The following is a 22,904-nucleotide window of genomic DNA, read 5'->3' on the forward strand; positions in this document are numbered from 1 at the left end:
CTGTGATGCCCGAGAGAACCTGCTTACTCTCAAAAACAGAAAAGAATTTAAAAAAAGTTTAAAAAAAAGAAAAAAAGAAAAAAGGCAAAAATACCTTTCACACACATTCACTAACCATTTTACTTTTGAAGTGTGAAGGGTTGTGAACCAAAATGGACCTATTATGGTCCATTTTACACTGTCAGAGTTCAATTAACACAGATGATTAGACTGTGTTATAGCGGTTAGGTTGTTCACACTTGCCCCTTCTAGCCCGAGTTTGAACCCCAGCAGGAATCTTGCACTTTAGCCTTCTTCCCTCCTCCTTTTTCTTCTGTCTGGATCAGCAATGCATGCAAACAATATGGATACATTTGTATAATTTGGTCGCAATGTTTTAACAAAAACATTGTTTTATTAACAGGCCACAGTAATGGACCATGTCCACACTTAACCATGCTGTTTTTATCTGCCAAATCTAGCTGATTGAACAAAACGATTTGACAACCTGTAATTGTGGCTTATAAATGAACTCCTCAGCCACAGTTATAGTATCATTTTCCACGTGTTCAATTCACAACCTGGTTACAACATTACACTTATACAGGTAACTGTTTATACTCTTGAGAGTTAAAATGAACAGAAACTTTGCAAATGTTTAAAGCAAAATCGCATAGTTTTGTTGTGAAGAGATCATATAGTCAGTGTGTGGGAAAAGAATAACATGCATTTCTCCACAAAATGGACACGAAACAGGGATGTCAAAACATTTGGTCATTTGCATTACACAGAAGACATAAGGGTATATTTCCTCCCACTGTGTTTATTTATCTCACATCAAAAGAATGGGATTCAGGTTTAAAATCTGCAGTTCAATGACTTCTTAACACTGAAGGATTTTGCTAAGTAGAACAGCAGTACCACAACCTCTCTTCCATTTTGAGATCCAGTCGCCCCGAGGCGACCCGGTCCACTTTTAGCATTAGTTATGCTAAAATGAACTCTGGGCGCTCTGCAAAACAGCAGCACGTCGAACAAATCTGGAACAGTGGGGGGAAAACCCTCAAATCAAGCTGGGCTGGAGCCTGTTCAACCGTCATTCATCTGATGTGGCCCTTGAGTTCTTCTTGTCTCTCTTGCTGTACCTCTTGGCGTGTGGAGTTGGAGTGGGATACACGCGGGGCGACAGGGGAGAGGGAAGTACCCCTCGGTGCGGTGAGTTGAGGTGAGGGAGACTGGTGGATGGAAGCCTGTCTCCTCACCCCACTAAATCATCTTTACACTTCCCAGGACCTCTCCCAAGGGCACGGCAGTTAAAGCCAGTGACACAATATTACTTAACATTATAAAAATTCCTGCAAGCTCGGGACCCCGTCCCCGAGTGCCGTCTCCGGGGAGGAGTAATATCCAGGCCCCAGCGAAGGAAGATTTAATACCTCACTTTATGAGAGTAGAGGGCTACTTTTTTCTCTTTCTCTCATTTCCCTCTATATACACATTAAAATCCTCGGTATTAATATATCCATTTGTAAGTCGGAGAAATGTGCAAATGTAACGAAATGGACCCGTGACGGGTCCGTTTGGTTGCATTTGCACACCTCTTTTGAGTTGAATAACATGGATGATTTTACTGTGTGCTCTCCCTTGGCCTGTTACGAGCCGCTTATGAGCCACGCTCAAGAAAACCGGGGCGCAACCCCTCTTTATTGTATATTTATTCATCTTTGACTTGTTTTTCTTTGTTTTTTATGGTAGGCAGCTTGCCTCATCCTCTGGCTACGGTTTGCAAGAGGTCGAGTGTAATGGAATGTCTTGCTGTCATTGTGGAGCCCTCTGGCCAAAGGCTACAGCCCCCCTCGAGGCCTGTGTTTATTGATGAGCGTGGGCTTATTAGCTCAACCTATAGCCCCCCCCCCCCCCCCCCCCCCAGGGCTGCCCTTCTATTTTAGCCCTTTTGCCGCTATTATTTCTCCAGTGTGAACCACCGGATAACCCGAAAAACACCAAAAACTCAGTGAGCGAAAAGTGAGTGAAAACTCCTGAGCTTAGGCAGAGTCACGGCATCCACCTCTTTGACGACGAGCGTTTGTTGTGCGAGTTGCTCCGGAAATGCTTTCGAGGGACCGATCACGCCCCTGCTGCTGAGACCCCCGCCCCACCCCCAGGCCGCGTCACAGAGAGACCGGCTTGATTTGGCTTTGTGAAACTCCACTTTGTGTAGCGCGTAGACCACAGGGGCTTGCATCCTTTGACGAACCCTTCCTCTCTGCTCCACACACAGTGTGCGTCTAACTCCCACTCAACACTTCTCCTCTCCACTCCACATTTCCATTGCTACATTTGGCCATTCCACCAGACCTGTCATATTGCTCCACCAGACCCGTCATATTGCTCCACCAGACCTGTCATATTGCTCTCCCTTATCGAACATCCCTCCATACTTTGTCGCTACTATGAATCCATCTCACACTCCTTGTCATTCAACAAAGGCAACACACACACAGACTTCTGACACGTTGAAGGAATGCGACCGGTTGGGAAATCTTTCACATCACTGCCAACATGACAGGTTGTGAACTCATTTGTGAGGCTTGATGGCTGTAAGTATTTTACAAGGATTTGTCAGCACACGTATGAGCGAACTTTGATATCTCACCTCTCCCTGCTCCCCTGTCTGTTCTCCACGTTCCTCCTTCCCCTTCTGTTCCTCCATCACTCTCTACTCTCCTCTCTTCTCCTCTCCTCTTTCCCTTCCCCCTTCGTTCATTTCACTCCTCATCTCCTCTCCTTCCCTCCCCTCTTTGCCTCCTCTCTCCAGGTTAACAGCGTTTGTGCTGAAGTCCTTTGCCCAGTCTCGTGGCTTCATCTACATCGACCCTGAAGAACTGCGGGCAGCCAAATCGTGGCTCATCAGACACCAGCGTGACGAGGGCTCCTTCCCTGCCATGGGGCGCATCCTCAACAAAGACCTGCAGGTTAGGATGTGTGTGTAGTGTGTACCAGTGGTGCAAAAAGTACTCAAATATTTTTACTTAAGTAAAAGTATAAATATTCCCTGAGCCCAATGGCCTTTTTAAGGGAAAAAAGACTCGCTCTTTCCATGAAATAGACAGACCAGATAGACCAGTTGAGACTTTCGTTGACTGTCTATGCACAGTATACTTCAGGAAGTGTGGATTAAGATGATGACATAGGGCGGAGTCCTGGAAACAACTCCACATGTAGATTGTGTATGAGTACCGAAGTCCTGACGTCACTCGTTCATCCCCTGGGTCGCAGACGTTTTTCTATTGGAGAATAACATTGGGTCATCTTAGAATCGTCTCATATAAGCATTGTGGTCCAAAAACAAACAAACTGTCCCGGCGATATTGTCAGGGAGGTGGCTCTGTATAGTTTCCGATAATCACTCATATTTGATACAGTCTGTTTCTGGCCTCAGTTGAGGCTTCATATCCATATGAGTCAAACCACCAGGATCATTTGTTTATTTTTGGAACAAAGTTCTTATTTGCCGCGATAAAAAAAAGAAGTCTATGGTAAATTACGTCATACCTTGGTGCTTCATAAGCCAATGCTTACTCCTTTTGCTACAGGGAGGGATCCATGGCAAGATTTCTCTGACAGCCTATGTAGTAGCAGCCCTGTTGGAGACGGGGATAACCACAGAGGTAAGCAAGCAGTCCACCCAAACCGGGAAACACCCGTCTCTCTCCATCACTACAGACTTCTACACTACACACCAATATAACCTGATTGCCCCGGGGGGAGAGGTGGACCCGTAATCCCGGTAATATTCACAATCTGGATCACATAACTTTCAGTTATAAGGAGCAATGCAATTGCTACAGTAGCTTTCTAACAGTCCTTTACGCAAATGTAACAAATGTAACTGGTCGCGATAAAGCTGCGACCAGCTCTCGGTTTGCGCTTCAGAATTGACATACGCACGCATGCACGCACGTAGGTAGGCAGGTATGCGGGCGCGCATGCCAGAGACTACCAGTCCAGCCCACTGTAATTCAGATGGGCTGCATTGGGTCATGTGTGAACAGGATCGCTGCGTTCCTGTCGTGATAGTTGCAAAGATGGATGGGCTGGCAGCGAGCCCGCTTATATTTGTTATACCCCAGCACTGCTAATCTAATATTTAATAACTCTTTCGTTGACATCCAAAGATTTATGAGGACGACAAGCACAGAAAATGATGCCCTGTGAAAGCTACACCTCGGTTACATTCCACCTTGTATTCTGCTCGTTCTTTGCTCTCTGCTGCTCTCTGTTGCTCTGTTTGCTGTGTGTCACTCCCCATATTCCTCCCTATTTACTGTCACTTTTACTGTCAATTCACCATAAAGGACCACACCACCAAATGAGGACATTTAACAGATTTATTGACGAAAGAAACTAAATTAGTCATGGTGACCACGATGATGATGGCTCACGACGGGCTATCGATGACGAAGGAGATTTGAGCCGAGGTGGGGAGGCTTCGGGATCCGGCATGCTCCCGGGCACTGGAATCTGGGCGGCCTGTTGAGTCGTGTGGAGAATAGCATGTTCCTCTGCATGCGTTACGTCCTGCTCACTGTCAGGTGACAAGAAGCAGCCTTGACCTCACAGGAGACACGTGACCTCACAGGAGACACGTGACACAGGGGTTGGCAATGACAAGGGAGCAGAATACATGGGTGCATGCACCTTACAATCCTCAATGGTCATTTATCCACTTGTAACTCTGAGATTGTATAAATCAAACCTTTAAATCTGTTTCCCGAACACTGGGTCGGGGACCCATTTGTGGTTTGCGGACACATTGTTATGGGTTGCGAGGAAATAAAATCTAATTCAAACTTTTTTCAAAACGACTATTAATATTAACTAATACATATTCACAGGAATTCCATAAATAAATAAATACAACTTTTAAGAAGCAGTTAAAATAGTAGATCTGCCATTTTCTCTCAAGTTTGGGTCTCGGCTCCCGGGAGACATCTAATTTGTCTTCTGGGTCTCAAGCTAAAAGGTTTGGGAACCACCGCTTTAAATGGTTAAATGAACACAGATTTCACAGTGTAGTGTTGTTGACTCTGCCTTCATGGCCCCTGTATGTTTGTACCAAACTTCCTCCTACTGTCTACCCCCAAAGGGCTCGTCTGACAATGTGTCGTCTTACAGCTGATAAAAAAACCTGAAAAAACGATCCTTGACATCAAAGTGGAACCTCCCCCTACACACACACACACACACACACACACACACACACACACACACACACACACACACACACACACACACACCGCCACCTCCTTTTCACCTAATTAAAAGATGACTGTGGCAATTACAGCGAGTGGCTGTTGAAGCCTATCATCTGAGGGAGGAGGGATGAAGGTCACATCTGGAAGTCTACCACGTCTACCTTTTTTAATGGCACAGCCCAGTGTTTATTTGATAAGCACATCTGAGTGGGAGACCAGGCGTTGAGAAAGTGCTCTGTGTGTGTGTGCGACGTGCGTGCGGGCACGCGTGCATGAGTGCGTGTGGATAACCAACATTGAGATTGCAGAGCCATGTGTCAATGTGTGTAGCATGGCTGTCAGAGGTGGCATACCGTATCTAACATTGACGATGCAATCCTTCAGTTTCATATACTGTATCTCTCTAGATGGAGAGAGGCAAGAGACCAAACATCTAATGCTCAGATTAGAGAGAATCCACGCTTAGACAGGGGAAATATTGGGCTTAAGGGCTTCAGGCAGGCTTCCACTTCTCGACTTATCAACAACAGTGTCTACATTTCCGCAGCTGAACGTGTGCAGCAAGTGAATGAATGTATATAGGGGTGTCTTTCCCAGATATTTCCACCCATGTTCATCTGCATGCACTCGCTCTCCTCCAGGAAGAGAAGGTGGCAGTAGCCAAAGCCAAAGACTTCCTGGAGAGCAACACCTACTCTGCTGATGACCCGTACACCACGGCGCTGTCCGCCTATGCCCTGGCCCTGCTGCGGAGCCCGTACGCCCCGCTGGCGCTGAGACGCCTCAACCACATGGCAATCACACAAGGTAAGGTACTACTGTACGTACCTCCAGAGGTCAAACTTCCGGGCACCTATAGGCTCCATTGCAGCCTGACAGCACATTGTGGGTTCAAGTCCGAATCCCGACGACCTTTGCTGCGTGTCACTCCCCGTCGCTCTCTCCCCATTTCCTCTGTAGGCCTATACTGTATCAATAAAGGCCGAAAAGACTGGACTCCAGAAACAATTGGACTGGGATACAAAGAAACATCTTTAGGGCACATTGTTGCTTTCCAAAGCAGCTGGGTGTAGATTTGTTTTAGCAACTACTTGGTAGGCAGAGGTCTCCAATTGTCTGGCTAGGTGAGACTAATGTGGATAAGGTAGATAGAAAAACACTGAAAAAGATTCATCTAACTTCCTTCCTTCCTTCTTATTTTAATTGAAAGCTTAGGTAATTTTAGACAAATTTTGACATTCTTTTATAAATAACTGGCGTGCTAAAATGTTATGATCTCATGTCTATTCAATCTCTCTATATCTTTCCTTTTCTCTCAATAGATGGCTTCACCCACTGGAGTTTGACGGGCAGCACTGTGACGGATGAGGATACATTTATGGGCTTCAGTGATGGTCTCTCCCAGTCAGGTATACTACGTATATACACACACACACACACACACACACACACACACACACACACACACACACACACACACACACACACACACACACACACATAATGCCACTCATGATGAGGACAATCACATCCATCTGGTCACCAGCAGTGATGGAAAGTAACCAAGTAAAACATTCCACATTTGTGCTTAGGCGCAAAAAACTACAAAATTCATGAAGCCTTGAATTCATGGAGATTTATTTTGTTTTCGTCGCATTCCGAAGCAGATCATTTGATGAGCGGCTGTGTTTCCGATAGGAGACTCAAAGAGTCTCCTTTGAGTGAACTATTCCTTCCTCCAAGTACAAATTTGAATACACTATTCTACATAATGAGTCATTTATATTTTCATGCCAATACATTTTGTACTTTTTCGTTAGGAAAATTGAACAATGTCAAAGTTGTACGATTTGTCACACACGTTACTGCAGTGAAATTTGTTCTCCGCATTTGACCCATCTCTTGGAGCGATGAGCCACAGCCAAGGAGCGGTGAGCTGCAGCCGTGCCACGCTCGGGAATCATTTGATGATTAGTAGATTTGTCCAACCCTTTTGATGCTGAGTGCCAAGCAGGGAGGCATTGGGGCCCATTTTTACAGTCTTTGGTATGACGTGGCCAGGCCAGGGATCGAACCCGACCTCCCAGTTTCAGGGCAGACACTCTAACCACAAGGCCACTGTCTGAACACAGGACTTTTACTTGTAACAGAGTATTTCTATATTGTGGAGGACATTTACTTGTAACAGAGTATTTCTATATTTTACCTAAGTTAAAAATGGGAATCCTTCTTCTCCCACTGGTCTCCTCCAGTGGTGTCAGCCGAAGTGGAGATGACGGCCTACGGCCTGTTGACATACACCCTGCTGGGAGACGTGGCCTCGGCTCTGCCTGTGGTCAAATGGCTGTCCCAGCAGAGGAACGCTCTGGGAGGCTTCTCCTCCACACAGGTAACCCCCCTCCCCCTCCCCCCAGAACTCTGTGTCTGAACAGAGTAAACAGTCTACAGTATATACTGTAGCTGTATGAAATCTCTGACATGGTTGAATCTGTAACACAATTTTAACGATGTGGGGGTCCCTAGACTGAAAAACGTTGAAGACCCCTGCCCTATATAGGATTTGAGTGCTCAAGACACTCTTTACCTGCTCCCATTCCAGGACACGTGCGTGGCTCTTCAGTCTCTGTCAGAGTACGCCATCCTATCCTACGTGGGAGGGGTGAACCTCACCATCTCCCTGGCCTCCACCAACCTGGACTTCCAGGAGACGTTTGACCTGAACAAGGACAACCAGAAGATCCTGCAGAGCGCCAAGGTACAGGCCAGTGTTTTATCTAGAGCTCCAAGGTACAGGCCAGTGTGTTATCTAGAGCTCCAAGGTACAGGCCAGTGTGTTATATAGAGCTCCAAGGTACAGGCCAGTGTGTTATATAGAGCTCCAAGGTACAGGCCAGTGTGTTATATAGAGCTCCAAGGTACAGGCCAGTGTGTTATAGAGCTCCAAGGTACAGGCCAGTGTGTTATAGAGCTCCAAGGTACAGGCCAGTGTGATATCTAGAGCTCCAAGGTACAGGCCAGTGTGTTATATAGAGCTCCAAGGTACAGGCCAGTGTGATATCTAGAGCTCCAAGGTACAGGCCAGTGTGTTATATAGAGCTCCAAGGTACAGGCCAGTGTGTTATAGAGCTCCAAGGTACAGGCCAGTGTGTTATAGAGCTCCAAGGTACAGGCCAGTGTGTTATAGAGCTCCAAGGTACAGGCCAGTGTGATATCTAGAGCTCCAAGGTACAGGCCAGTGTGTTATAGAGCTCCAAGGTACAGGCCAGTGTGTTATAGAGCTCCAAGGTACAGGCCAGTGTGTTATAGAGCTCCAAGGTACAGGCCAGTGTGTTATAGAGCTCCAAGGTACAGGCCAGTGTGTTATAGAGCTCCAAGGTACAGGCCAGTGTGTTATAGAGCTCCAAGGTACAGGCCAGTGTGTTATAGAGCTCCAAGGTACAGGCCAGTGTGTTATAGAGCTCCAAGGTACAGGCCAGTGTGTTATAGAGCTCCAAGGTACAGGCCGGTGTGTTATAGAGCTCAGAGGCGGCAGGTTCCTATAACCGCGTGGGGAGTTTTTTTTCTTTTCGTTTGGTACTTTATTTACAGTTTGCTAATGAAGAGTATACTCTGAATATATTCTTTGAGGTTTGGCCTTATATCAAACATACATGCTCAGTCTTTTAATTAATAAATTTGCAACTATTTGAATAAAGGTTGTACACATCAGTGAAATTAACCACTAAATCCCTAATTGAGAGAGTGCAAGCCACCACAGCTCATGAAACATATAGGCTGCATGGCTAACAGGGCTTAGTGCTTCCCCTACCATATCTCTCCTTTCTCTGGCTCTATGACTTATACACCCATGAAAAATGGAAAATATAAATTTCATTGAGTGTATACCATTTGGAATTATACCAATCGGTTGAGATTTGGCTGATTATAGCCAAAGTTAGATATCAACTTTTTGCGGCTATACTTGTGAGGACCTCTGCTTGGATTCATGGTGAGTGCGCACCGAAAAGTAATTGGAATATATTTTTCTTGCCACATTATAAACAAGTTGACTTTACCTCCTCACTGTCCTCAGTGTTTGGGACGGGACGTGTAGGCCTGAATCATGTGCTGTCTGCGTGCATATAAGCGCTGCGCTCCAGTGAAATTGTACGGCTTGAGAAAAATTAGTGAATTTGTGTTGGATAAGGGCTTATTGGTGCCGTTTTCCGTAGATATTAAGGACTAGTTAGGGTGTGTTTCAGCCGGCGGCGGCGGCGCCGAATTGTAGCATGGACTGGACGAATCTCTTCTTGGCTGGAGGGTGCTTCATCATCGTAGTCAAATGGAAATAAATCCTGTACTGTACTGTATGCATCATTTATACTCTCTACCTGGCAGCAGAACAAAGGCCACCTTATTAGCATTTGAATGCCCTTGGGCGGCGGCCCAACACCTATCTTGGCCCAAGCGCCCCCAACCCCCCGTAAAGGGTGACTACGTGCATGACAACATGACCACTGGGGAAGGGACATTTCAGTCAGAACAGTGGGTGCATATACTGCATGTTGATATTGGCTTATTATTTTGCCTGTGGGTGCTTCTGCGCCTGAGCACCCGCGGAGTTGACGCCGCTGCTAGAGCTCCAAGGTACAGGCCAGTGTGTTATCTAGAGCAGTGTTTCCCAACCTTTTTTGTCCCAGGGGTTCTCAACCTGGGGGTCGCGACCCCCGAGGGGTCCTGACCTGATTTTCCTTTTTTATTTTATTGTTTTGCAACTGAATGGCTGGAAAATGGAATTGAGTCTACATAGTACACATAGTGCATGCTTTCCTTATTGAGGAATATGGCCAAAGCATTTCCAGGGGTCCCCAGCCAAAAACGTTGAGAACCCCTGATCTAGAGTACCAAGGTACAGGCTATCTAGAGCACCACGGTAAACTTGCAGAGTGACACTTTATTTTAGCTGGGTTAGGTTACATCTTCTGATAGTTGTACTCGACATGAAATAATAATCCAGTTTACTGTTTCATTAGTGCGAGGCTGCGGCGAGCGTGACAAAATATAGCTTGTTGTAAGATACGCAGGATTCAACAGTGATGTCATTGTTATGGGACACTGAATGAGCATGGATGTGGTAGGCCTATGGACCATAGTGTGAATCGCCCCAGAAAGGTAGACGCCTTCTCCGGCTCTGGGGCGTCTGTATCTCCAGCTCCATTTCAGGGAATGTAAACGTCCCGGAAAAGACGTGCTCTGATTGGCCAGTAGTCACTTTTAATGGCAGCGTGCCTTCCGCACTTCTGCTTGACTCCCGCCTTCCCTGTGATACAAGTCGCTCCAATGAACTGCAGCGGCCAATGAGGCATCTAGTATCTAGGTTTCTATACTATGTACGCCATTGTGCTCGAAAAAGATAGCAAGGATTTGTCAGTGATGTCACTGACATTCGACTCAACTTTTCCTCGCTGCTTGAAAAATCATGGTAATGTAAGGTTAAAGACTCATGTTGCCTGTGCATATTTGTACAATCCATAAACTTGGAATTCCTGTCCGCCTTCTATCGGACCGGTGATACAATTCCCGCGGACCGGCAGCTCTGCGGTTGGGAACGTCTGTGCTAGAGCGCCACGGTACAGGCCAGTGTGCTAGAGCAGTGGTTCCCACAATGGGTTGCAAATAAATGTAGTCCCTCAAGTAATTACTTAGTGTTTTCCTTTTTCCTTCACATAATCTGTTAAGGCGTTTATGAGTCTTAAACTAGGACAACCCTTGTGTTGTATTTTTCTGCACAAATGAGGCAACACGGTTTCAACTGTATGCATATATACTGTACATTTGTATGAACGTGATTGGCTATGGTGGAATAGAGAGCAGTGCCTTTAAAATAGAACAAATATGTCAACAAATGCCAGGATTGCCGACACTTAAAGGTATATTCAGTGATTTCACTTAATTCAAATATCACTTATTTTTTTGTTTTGTTGTGATAATCCTCCCTACTATAGAGTGTGCTGGCCATATAAGGAGTTCCTCCCTGTCCCCAGTTAACCCCTGGGGGTCAAAAAACCTTAGGTTTCGTTTTTGACTCTCTATCCTGATTGGACGAAAGGCTGGGTCCCACAGCCAAAAACGAAACCTAAGGTTTTTTGAGTGAAATCACTGAATATACCTTTAAGGTGACATTTCACTTGAGAGAAATCCTCTCCATTGTGTGACATGAACTGTTTTTCTGATGAGGACAGTGAACTGTCCTGCCCCTTAACTTCATTGCAAGATTAAAGGCTGTGTGAAGGCCAAGAAAGTAAACAGAGTAGGTGAGACACATGAGTAAATGTTCTAGCCAGTAAGCTTTGATCCCAGGCCAGCAGGGTTACTCGCAGGCCCAGAGGAAGGAATCTTAACCACGCCACCATTTTCTGGGCACCAGACCATGCCCTCTTGATTGCGTTTGACTGAAACACTTATTCGCAAGCCTGTACGCCAGAGCACCGTCCTGGCATTGGACATTAATCGCTCTGTCTCCGAAACCGGCGGTGCGTGTAACAGCCAGGACGTGTTCGCATTGCCAAACCAAACCAAACTGAACTGGGCTGGACTTCCCAAAAGGACCATTGACTCAATAAAGAACTGTTGACTTAATAACTGTGCTGGTCTGTTTGCCCATTCATTATAAACTTGACAGGGTGAACACAAATTACCTTGGCCAGTGTAATGTTGCTGCAGATTAATGCTGTGTGGAGTCAGTCCGCAATGCTTCAGGTGAGAGTGTAATAATAAGCTGTTCCCCCTGACCCCCTCTGGCAGGCCTGTTCCTCCACTGTGATTAGTGGTGTCAGCTTAATTGGGGGCAATTAAGGCCTGCTGGTTAGTAGCCAGGGAGCCACTGGTGGTAGTGCAGCGGACCACAACATTCACTCACTTGATAAATGACTTGTTCACCTCTCCACCCCTCCTCCACCCGTCTCTGTTCTCTGTTTTAGTACTCTCTTATAATCTCCTTTTCTCTCCTCTCACTCTCTCTCTCTAGATACCTACTATCCCCACAGGCCTTTTTGTCAGTGCTAAAGGAGAAGGCTGCTGTCTCATGCAGGTATAGTAGCAGTGTTCGTGCACGCACGCACGCACGCACGCACGCACGCACGCACGCACACACACACACACACACACACACACACACACACACACACACACACACACACATACCGGTACATACATACATTCCATGCCTAATAGAGTACTGTAACATGGGGAGTTGTAATGCTGCGCTTGCGTCATTGGCTCACACTGCGAATCTGCCGGCAGGGGGGAGCCAGTTATCGTTCCCATGCTCCAGCACCTAATGCCCAAATTCCTGCCTGTAAATTGGAATGATCTGGTAGAGCTTAACCAATTGTTACGGAAGGGGATGATCATTCCTGTAGGTTCCCCTGGATAGCATGCTGTTTACTTCCTTCCTACTTCACTAATAAACAAAATACCCTTTCATAGACAACTGCAAGAACTTCTCTTCTCTTCGCAAGAATGTAAAAGTGTCATTTCTTCTATCATCTCTTTTCAGAGTTTAACCGTAGTTTCGAGCAGTTGTCTGTCTTGCATGCACAGTGACTCTTGAAAGACATTATAAATATTGAAATCCTCTCTCTACTTTCCCTCTATCCGTCCACACCCCTCTCTGCTTCAGACTCCTCTCTCTCTCCGTCCACACCCCTCTCTGCTTCAGACTCCTCTCTCTACTTTCCCTCTCTCCGTCCACACCCCTCTCTACTTCAGACTCCTCTCTCTCTCCGTCCACACCCCTCTCTACTTCAGACTCCTCTCTCTCTCCGTCCACACCCCTCTCTACTTCAGACTCCTCTCTCTCTCCGTCCACACCCCTCTCTGCGCTGACAGCCCCTCAGGCTTGCAGCACCTGGCTTCTAATGAAATACAAGAGCGGCACCATCAAAGAAACGTGTGTGCGAGTGTGCATGTGTATCTGTAAGTAGTCTTTGAATGTGCATGTTTGTGGTTGAGTATGAATGTGTGTGTGTGTGTGTGTGTGTGTGTGGGGGGGTGGGGGGGGGTGGGGGGGGGGGGGGGGGGGTGTGGGGGGTTGTATGTATGAGGTGAGTTTCATCACAGGCTGCCGGGTCAGGATTCCTATTATTTGAGTGAATTGCAATTATTTAATTGCCTAATCATTAGAATAATTTCCATTCATCTGTATAAAACAACTGGTTGAATTGAACAGAATGTCATATTTGTCTCCACCAGGCCGAAGGCATGGGGGGAGAGTATGTTTTGCACTCCGTCCGTCCGTGTGTCCGTCCGTGTGTCCGTCCGTCTGTGTGTCCGTGAGCAGCTAATCTCGGCCACTGTTAACCCGGTCGATGCCAAATTTTGCACACACACTCCCTGGATACCAACGATGAACCTCTGCCCCAAACTTTCCAGAACGGCCTGTTATAGCGCCACCAGGAGGCCGCTTTGTGCAAAACAAGTTTTTGCACAGTACACCTACAGATTTTGTCCAAACATCACGCAAATTGGTACACAGTCTCTCTAGAGCCATTCAACGAAACGGGTCTTTCAGATTTCTCACACTCCATCCTGATTGGTTAACATTGGCTTCCAAAGTTCACAGGAGTGCTCAGTTTCAAACAAAATGCTGCAAATCATGAACACATCGCGTGATTTCCCTGAAATTGTGCACCCACATTCCCACTAGGCCGAGGACGAAATGCCACATGAACAATTTCAACTCAGCCTCAAGGTGGCGCTATAACTGGCCGAAAAGTGTTTTTACCTCTAACTGCACGGATCTGTGGATAACTTTGTATGCCAACTCCCTAGAGGCCAAGGAAAAACCTTTGTCTGGAATTTTTCACATCTGCTCTTTATAGCGCCACCAGGAGGCCGACATATGTAAAACACATTTTCTATTATTACTCCTTCAGATTTTATCCAAATTTCACGCAAATCGGTACACATGATCTCCATAGTCATGTGATCAAGACAGGTTTGTTTGATTTCTCATATTCCATCCTGATTGGCCACGATTGGCTCCTACAGTTTTCAGGAGTAGCCCGCTTTGTACAAATCGCCACAACTCCTCAACGCAGCGTCCCATTGCGATGAAACTGTGCACGCATATTCCCACTAGGCTGAGGAAGAATCCTGGTGGAGACCTGTGCCCAGAAGGGCACTTTTTCTAGTTCCATAATTATTTCTCTGCCATTGTCCGTGTTCTTCTAACCACTTTGACCTGTTGGAGCAGCTCTAGAAGCCCACAGTTGTTAGTTTGTAGATTGGCTACTAGTATACAATTATTAAAGGACGACTTCACCCATTTTAAACCTACTGTACATTAATATAATTAGTCCTCACTAATGCTCATTATAATATCCTACCATTTTTTTCGGGGAGGGCTATGGACAGTTCAGAAACCCACCTACCAGTGACAGCATTGATGGGCAATCCAAGCTAATAGAAACCGCAGTCTTTCTATTCCTGGAATGTAGCATGCATGGTTAAACATGCATGTCACATAATAGAAGCCATTGTTAATCATCAACTAAAATGTAATCTTGACAGCCCTATAGACTGTTGCCCCAAGACTGAAATAATTCAACTAAATGTATGTCTTGTGTCCAGTGAATATGATTCATAGCTCATTACTGTCTGATCTCTCTGGATCTTTGCTTCTGATGTCAGTTACAACATCTCTGGTTCTGGTGTCAATTAAAACCAATCTGGTCCTGTTGTCAGTTAAAACATCTCTTATCTTTCTCTGCTGTCCCACCCCCCAAAAAAAGAAAATGTTTTCAGTTCTTTGCTTTTCTTGCTAACTTACACTAATGTGTCCATTGTGACTGCAGAAAATAATATTAAGAATTTAGTTTCCAATATGTGAAGGTATTTTAAGTCACAGTTGCTGGCCAATCACATATTGTTTTTAATTTCACCATTTATTTGTGGTTACATTCCAAAGGGGACAACGATACATGGAATCAAAATAAAGACAGAAACGTCAACACACATTGGGGGTGAATATACCCCCAAAGCACTCATGGCACCTAACCCTAATCTGGCTCTATAAAATGTACTGAACATATTGGGTGAGTTCGGATATGCACACCGGGAACGCACTAGCGTATTAGTTTGTAATACACACAGTGTGCTATATCCGAACGCACCCATAATGTCTGACTTTAGTTGACAGGCTTTAACCCATTTAGACCTGAGGCTGATTCCGAATCCTAATTTCTGTTTTTTCTGGAAAATGTTACATCTTTATAACAAAAAGAAAAAGTGGTATGCCCACCGGAATAGGGACGCTATGGTTCATGTAGTTCAAATAGTTGTCTCCTTTTTACAGATCGACGTATCCTACAATGTCCCAGATCCGGTGGTCAAGCCGGCCTTCCAGCTGAAGGTGGACCTGAAGGAGCCTGCTCAGGAGAGACACCCCCAGCCTCCCCTATCCCCAGCCCGACACCCGGCCTCCCGGCCCCGGAGCCGCACCGACAACCGCTCCGAGCTGAACCGCAAGCGGCGGGCGCCCACGGATGACGAGGACCCGGCAGCCCACCAGGACAGCATGGACTTCCGCATCTCACTAGAGGCCTGTGCCAGGTAGGATAGGGAACAACAACCTGGCATGGTGAAATGTTGTGTGGACAATTAGACTAAAGCTTGTTCCCTGAATTATTATAGTATTAAAGTCTAGGGTACGCTATTGTGCCTTTCTTTGTTCTTAGTATAAAATTGTATTGTGGTGGTCTCAAAAATCACTTATGCACTTTGAGCAAAAAAAAGTGAATTTGTGTGATGCTCGCTAAAAATGCGACAAAATCTATATTTTCGCCCAGGCGGTGGCGTAACCGTCTGGGCACCGGACTGGTGATCCAGTCGCAGTGTGCCGCGGGTTCGACTCCCGAGCCCGACACGGCCTTTACTGCATGTCATCCCCCCATCTCTCTCCCGTTTCCTGTCAGCCTACTGTCTGTCCCTTCAAAAACCAATAAAAGGCGTAAGCCGCAAAAAACAATCTTAAAAAAAAAAAAGAAAAAAAATCTATATTTTCTCTGGGTATGTACTATGTACAAAGTAAGTATAAATTAGGCTTTAGTGTGAAAAGGATCAAAGTTCTCTGGTCCAGTGAGTAACACTCTGCAGGGAGCAGTATTATTCCCATAGATGAAAATGTCCAGTAACGTGCAAGGTCTGACTCTAAACTGTAGTCGAGGGGCATAAGGCGTCCACCAGAGCTCTCCATCTAACTCTCTTCTGGGCCTGGGCCTTTTGCTTCCTGCCAGCTCATTCCAATGTTCTTTAGGTCCTGGAGAGTGGAACGTCTCCAAGGTGTTTCTCGGCCTACCCTGTTTCCTCTTCCCCTTTATAATGCTATTATAGTTTTATAATGCTGAAAGACTATTCTCCACGGTGGGAAATGTCTCAGGCAAAATAAAACATGTAAATGGTAAATGATGCATTTATTTATATTGTGCCTTTATGGCGCTTTACATAGATTGTGCATTACATTCACCCATTCCCACAAACATTCATGCACCAATGGCAAAGGAAACCATGCATGGCACCAATCTGCACATCGGACTAGCGGACCCGTCTACCAGACGGGTATTATTTTTTATTTACTCAAGCGCCACCTACAGATGCTAGGTCAATGATATTTTCTATATTGACCATATACTCTTTATTTTTACTACAATGTAGACCTTGCACGTTACTTGACATTTCTGTCTATGGGAATAGAACGCTGTTCTTGGCAGTCATTAGAGCGAATTCGCCAAAGCTCTGGGCCAGAGCTACGTCTACTCCTGGTTGGCCTCAAAACAAAACACGTTTACTGTATTTATTTTACATAGAGTTTTGTAAAAAGAAACACAAACACGACACCCCTCTCACCCCCCCCTCCCTCTACTCATCACAACAACCACACGTGTGTGTCCGCCTTGTCTTTCTCTAGGTGGCTGCACTCAGGTTCGTCCAACATGGCAGTCATGGAGGTCCCCATGTTGTCTGGTTTCCGAGCCGACATTGAAAGCCTAGAGAGGGTAAGGTCTTATCGTCATAACCCGTTTAGCGTCTGCTAAATGCCTAGATTGTAAATTGTAAATTGTATAACCATGAACCACTGAAACCCTATTTACTTAGTTGAACGGCATGCCACAGGGGTCAATTCTCCTTTTGTCATAGGGACTGACCTTATCAGAAACGTGAACCTCTACGAGTCTACGGGGACCTATTACAGGTCACAGACAAAGTCAGAGAGAGAAGGATTAGGCTGGCTGGGTAGGCTACTGCGTCCTGGCAAAAATAGCTGTTCTAAAAGCTCACAACACTGTGCTTTTAGGACAGCTATTTTTGCCGATGTTTTGCCCCAGAAAAGGGACACTAGTTTTCATGTCCACTTAAACCCTATACACTATATTGACCCCCAGGTGTCTACTGTGTATACTTTTCCAACTTATTTTTTCCCCTCGAGTCTGTGGGGAATCTCTTTACCGTGATACAACGATATACAAGCTCACTACAAGCTTGTACTTGTAGATGGGCTATTGCTTTCGCCTATTGTTTGCCTATTATGCCCAGGACATGGAGGCTAGGAGTTCCTGTGGTATATGCACAAGTTCAAAATCTGAATGACAGTCAGGCTGAGCGGAAGATGATAGTCAAACAGACAGACAGAGAGACAGATGGGGCCCACATCTGGAGAGCATTTGAAGAGAGACAGTGTGACATGGAATTCATCAGAGCCCTCCTGCTTCCATGTGCACATGCTCACACAGGAGGCGTCCCGCATTGCAGTGTTTCCTAAGCAATGGCTCGGGACCCATTTTTGGCATACTACCGGTATGCCTTTTTTACGTTTCCTACAATTTCTTTAAATCATTATTTCAAAAGGGGGGAAAATCCATTGCGTCACTTTGTGACTGGCTATTTTCACTATCTATCTACCAGTAAGACGCCTGGGTGACAGCAGACTACTGGGCAAGCGCTGGCGCTTTGGCATGGGGGGTCAGATCAACCTATTGAATGAATTATGTACTGGCTATATATAGAGCGTGTCTTGAGCGTACAGGGTCAGCTCCATATATGGAGATCTAAGAGTGGCAGCTTTGGCAGTGTCTTGAGTGTGTCCATATATGGAGCTGGCCTGACATCACAACACTCCATAATTGGGCATGCCTGACACAGAACTCCATATATAGGTAGGAATAAAGGGACACAGGGAGACAGTTCCAGAAATCTCCATAAATGGGCATAAAAGGGACACAGACAGATGGATGGAATGGGTACTCTGACACGGGTACAACGGGTATTGCATAGCCGGGTGGGGCATGGATCTCCAATTTCCATCGTTACTGACTCGGTGCTCTACAGCCGGGCACTGGTCTAGTTTCTAAAATAGGTGCTGAAGTGGTTAATTCATTGTGTATTTTTGTTAGTTTGGGTTCCATAAAATCTTTTGGGTCTGGACTGGAGATGAAAGCTTTGCGAACCACTGCCATAATGCACACATGCACGCAGCTCAGCCCCCCGTCCCCCCACACCCCCCCACCACTGCCCCGCGTGCAACAGAGAGGTGTTGAGCTGTAAATATTTGTTCCAAGCAGGAAGGATTGAAGTGTTTACCTGAAATTCTCTTCATTGTTTGAGACTGAATGTCCAAAACATTTCCTCTCTGCTGAGTGCATTACTTCCCTTCAAATGGGATCAGACTGTGTGTGCGTGCGTTTGTGTGCGAGTGCGTGTGTGGCCTTGGGCGTGCGCGTACATGCATGCAGTGTTCATGAACTTTTAAAATATGTTTTTAATAAGTGCATGCAGTGTTGAATTTTCTGCACCACACCATCAGAGTTGCTGTGTGACAGTTTGCGTATACACAAGTGTGTGTGTGTGTGTGTGTGTGTGTGTGTGTGTGTGTCTGCATGTCTGCACTTGTGCTGTCAGAGTCATGTGGATGCTCATTATGTGAGGGTGTTGTCATTTTTATGGGCACCTTCAAGTTTAGTAGAAGAGGGGCCACACAGCCCCATCTCTGGCCCTGAGAGGTTATGATGTCTCTGGGTCAGGGGCCACAGGGCCTCCCTGCTCCTATAACACTAGCACCAGGTCTGAACCCTGGGGGTCACAGACGGACTGGGACCCACAACAAGTCCCATTTCCACCCTGTGTGGCAGTGCTTCTCAAAGGGGCTTCCTGGGTTCACATGGGGCGCCCCAGCAACATTTGCTAATGTAGCATCAAAATCGGTTTGACCACTTTAACCCATAATATCTACAAGATAGAAGATCCGCAAGCCCACAACGCATTGGAGTGTGACACGCTGTGGGCTTGTTGATCTGCTATTTTCAATCTGGCACAACCCTGGCACAACATATTTTCAGATGGGGGTCTGTGGCCAAATACATTGCTTGACATGAAACGGTTTGAGGATGACTGCTGTGTAAGGTACAGTGAGGGCTGTCTGCCAGAAGAGAAGAGGAATTGTGGTTGATTTGGCGAACAGATTCCGAGCTGCGCTAGTGAATCTGTCGGCAAGGGCATTCAGAAGTCAGAACGTGTATGTATACATTGTTGTTAGTGGGAATGATAACATAGACTTCCCACCGTAAGAGGAGAGCTGAGGGCCAACATATGAGCATACAGGCCAACCAGAGGCAAATTCAAATGGAAACAGCAGAGGGTGCTGTTTTTTACTACAATGAATTCCGTAAACTCGGTGTCCATATTCGCCAATAGAAGTCTATGTAAGAAGAGCCACCATTGGACTAGTCTGGTCCCATGAAGTGAACAGAGTTGTCGTAACTTGGTCTCACTCTATGGCTCTGCATGGACCAACAGTGGGGGTTGTCATCAGAAGCTCATTACTGCAGTTATAGGACTTTAGTCTAAACACCCCACCACCATCTGCCTCTCTATATCAGGGGTCACCAGACATGGCCAAAGCATTTCGGGGGTCCCCAGCCAATATGACGCAGTATAATTATTGTCACTGTTTGACATACACATTGGTACAATCAAATGCATATACTGACTGTGTGTGTGTGTGTGTGTGTGTGTGTGTGTGTGTGTGACGTGTGTGTGTGTGTGTGTGTGTGCGTGTGTGTGTGTGCGTGTGTGTGTGTGTGTTTACACAGCCACCCCTGCTAGCCTCCCTGCCTGTTTTACTGTTGCCTGCCTCACTGCCACTCGCATTCCTCAATTTATGCCGGCAAGCCTGACTTCCACAGTCATCAGGTCTAGTTGTTCTCGTGGATGCTGCCAGGGGTCATCGCCATGTTGACTTGTGGTGGACATTTTTGTCAAAATATTATTTTTGCCACAGACATACAAAATGAGCGGACAATAATATTACCAGAAACACATGAAGAGATAGCCCTTAATGAACAGGTCTGTAACTCTCAGAGTTATGGGGGTCCTTGCAAATAAAACATAGGAACCACTGTTACCCAACTAGTGGACTCGCTATGTGCCATAGTGTCTCTCCAATGTCCTGAAGAAAACCTGGAGACTTGACATTCTGTAATTGGGCCTTATGATCAAAATAAGAACATTATAATGGTGTGTAAAACATAAAATCTAAACTTGGCCACGGACGAGGCCAAGATCTTTGCCATGGAGCCATTTGTCTGTGTATGGACTAAGCATGTAACGGTATACCGTATTATGGTAATACCGTGGGACAACGGTATTGAAACCGTGAGATTTCCGAGCTGACTGTATTTGTTATTTGTTGGATGAAACTTCTGCCCGCGGGCCGGACTTTGGACACCACCGACTTAAAATTCCCAGTGAAAATGACTTAAGTTACAACTGCACTTGAACTGCTGGGGTTCAAGTGGTCAAGGCCTATTCAAAGACTTTCAACAATATATAACAATATACTTTCAACATTTCAACATACTTTGTTAATTGAAATGTTTTGCCCATAATGACATGCAAAGAAATTGGGACACCTAGGTTGAAAGTGGTTGCTGACTGTCAATGTTTCAGTTGCTGCGTATGCAAATTAGGCTTTTTGTAAAGAAATTGTATAAGGCACATATGTTTTGCATGTGTGTGTGTGTGTGTGTGTCTTGGTGGCGCCAGCTCAAACTGCGTAGCTCATAAACCCCTGTTGTCCAAAGGTCTGCCACCTTCTACAAAATGAGAATTCCCCCTGTGGGGAGAATTAACACTTCTCACCTTCCATATATAAACGGGTGCACACGCACGCACGCGCACACACACACACACACACACACACACACACACACACACACACACACACACACACACACACACACACACAGAGAAGGAGCTATGTGTGTGGGTGGATGGCTGGCTGGGTGGCTGGGTGGGTATGAGCATGAAAACAGCATGGCTGTTTTTCACCACCTGTGCGCAACCTAACACACACACGCACATATTAACTGTTTATATTATGATTTTGGGTGTGCCAGTACAGTACAGTGACAGTACAGTACAGTAGAGGGACCCCCACACGGTAACTCTGTCATTTCTCAACCGTTTCGGACATGGGGCAGCTCGCCGGATTCGGCCCTGCCCCCTGGGCGTGGTCTGGAACTTCCGGGGACCCCCCCGGGGACCCCCACACGGAGTTGCACCACTCACTTCACACGGGTGTGATTTTTTTATATTACTACTACCGATTTTGTACAAACATCACACCAATCAGTAGTTCGTTGCACATTATCTTTATATGTCATGTGATCAAGACAGATCTGTCTGTTTTTCCATATTCCATCCTGATTGATTGAATACTTTATCGGCAGAAATGTAAACAGTACAGAGTACGGTCAAACAGACATCCAAAGGGATATCAACATTAAAGCTAACGCTGCAGGTGCTGAGCAGAGGCAGCATGTTTTCTAACAAGAAAGCAGCTCTCGTGTTTCTAGCAGTGGTTTGTTTTTGATGTGTGCTAGACCCTGCTGACCTCTGTGTCCTCCAACAGCTGCTGATGGACAAGAGAGTGGGTCTGAAGAGATACGAGCTGGACGGGAGGAAAGTCGTTTTCTACTTTGATGAGGTCAGTTTAACCCCCATATCAGTGGTGGAAAAGGTATCGTATAGTAAGTATCAATACTGCATATTGTAGAAGTAGTAAACTTTACTTGAGTAAAATTACAAAAGTATTGGCTTCAGAATGCACTTAAAGTACCAAAAGTAAAAGTACTGATTGTGCAGAATTAAGTGGTTAATGTATGTTTTGTAATAATAATCAAAATCAACTAGTAACTAAAGTCTTCAAATAAATGTAGTCGAGTAAAAGTACAATATTTATAAGTAAAAGTATTGGAAATCAACTATGCAATTCACCATCATCCAGCATTTGCCCTGCCTCTCCCCTATTGGGCAACTAAAAGTCAGGCATCTGTTTAAGTTGCTGCTGGTTACCAGAAAAGGACAAACAGGCACTTAACACAAAGACTGCTCGTGACGAAACGTTCCACCAATTAGAATCCAACCGGCAACTGCTCTTGGACGAACGCTCCGTCATATAAACTTTATTATTAATATCAAACGGGATCGCTGATTTCATTTTTTTTTGCTTGGCCTTTCCTTCTTCAGCGATCCTAGTCCGGTTTCACGCGTGCGCACTGCCGTTCACTTCTTGTAACGGTTGTATACAGGCTGACTAAAAAGCTGAATAACTCTAAAACTACGGAGCTCAAT

The 22,904-nt window shown here is 45.8% G+C and overlaps 1 protein-coding gene across 1 annotated transcript in view; it reads left to right on the forward strand.

The window, feature by feature from the left end:
• The window catches only part of cpamd8 (C3 and PZP like alpha-2-macroglobulin domain containing 8), an 84,358-nt gene that overhangs the window by 48,467 nt on the left and 12,987 nt on the right, over positions 1–22,904 (forward strand). The window contains exons 30-39 of the mRNA XM_083767994.1: positions 2,798–2,954; positions 3,576–3,650; positions 5,879–6,044; positions 6,560–6,646; positions 7,490–7,626; positions 7,837–7,992; positions 12,244–12,306; positions 15,574–15,830; positions 17,185–17,272; positions 22,183–22,257. Coding sequence (XP_083624120.1) covers positions 2,798–2,954; positions 3,576–3,650; positions 5,879–6,044; positions 6,560–6,646; positions 7,490–7,626; positions 7,837–7,992; positions 12,244–12,306; positions 15,574–15,830; positions 17,185–17,272; positions 22,183–22,257 — 1,261 coding nt within the window. The remainder of the gene's footprint in view (positions 1–2,797; positions 2,955–3,575; positions 3,651–5,878; positions 6,045–6,559; positions 6,647–7,489; positions 7,627–7,836; positions 7,993–12,243; positions 12,307–15,573; positions 15,831–17,184; positions 17,273–22,182; positions 22,258–22,904) is intronic.

The sequence above is a fragment of the Protomyctophum parallelum genome (assembly GCF_964188405.1).
Source record: "Protomyctophum parallelum genome assembly, chromosome: 6".
NCBI lineage: Eukaryota > Metazoa > Chordata > Actinopteri > Myctophiformes > Myctophidae > Protomyctophum > Protomyctophum parallelum.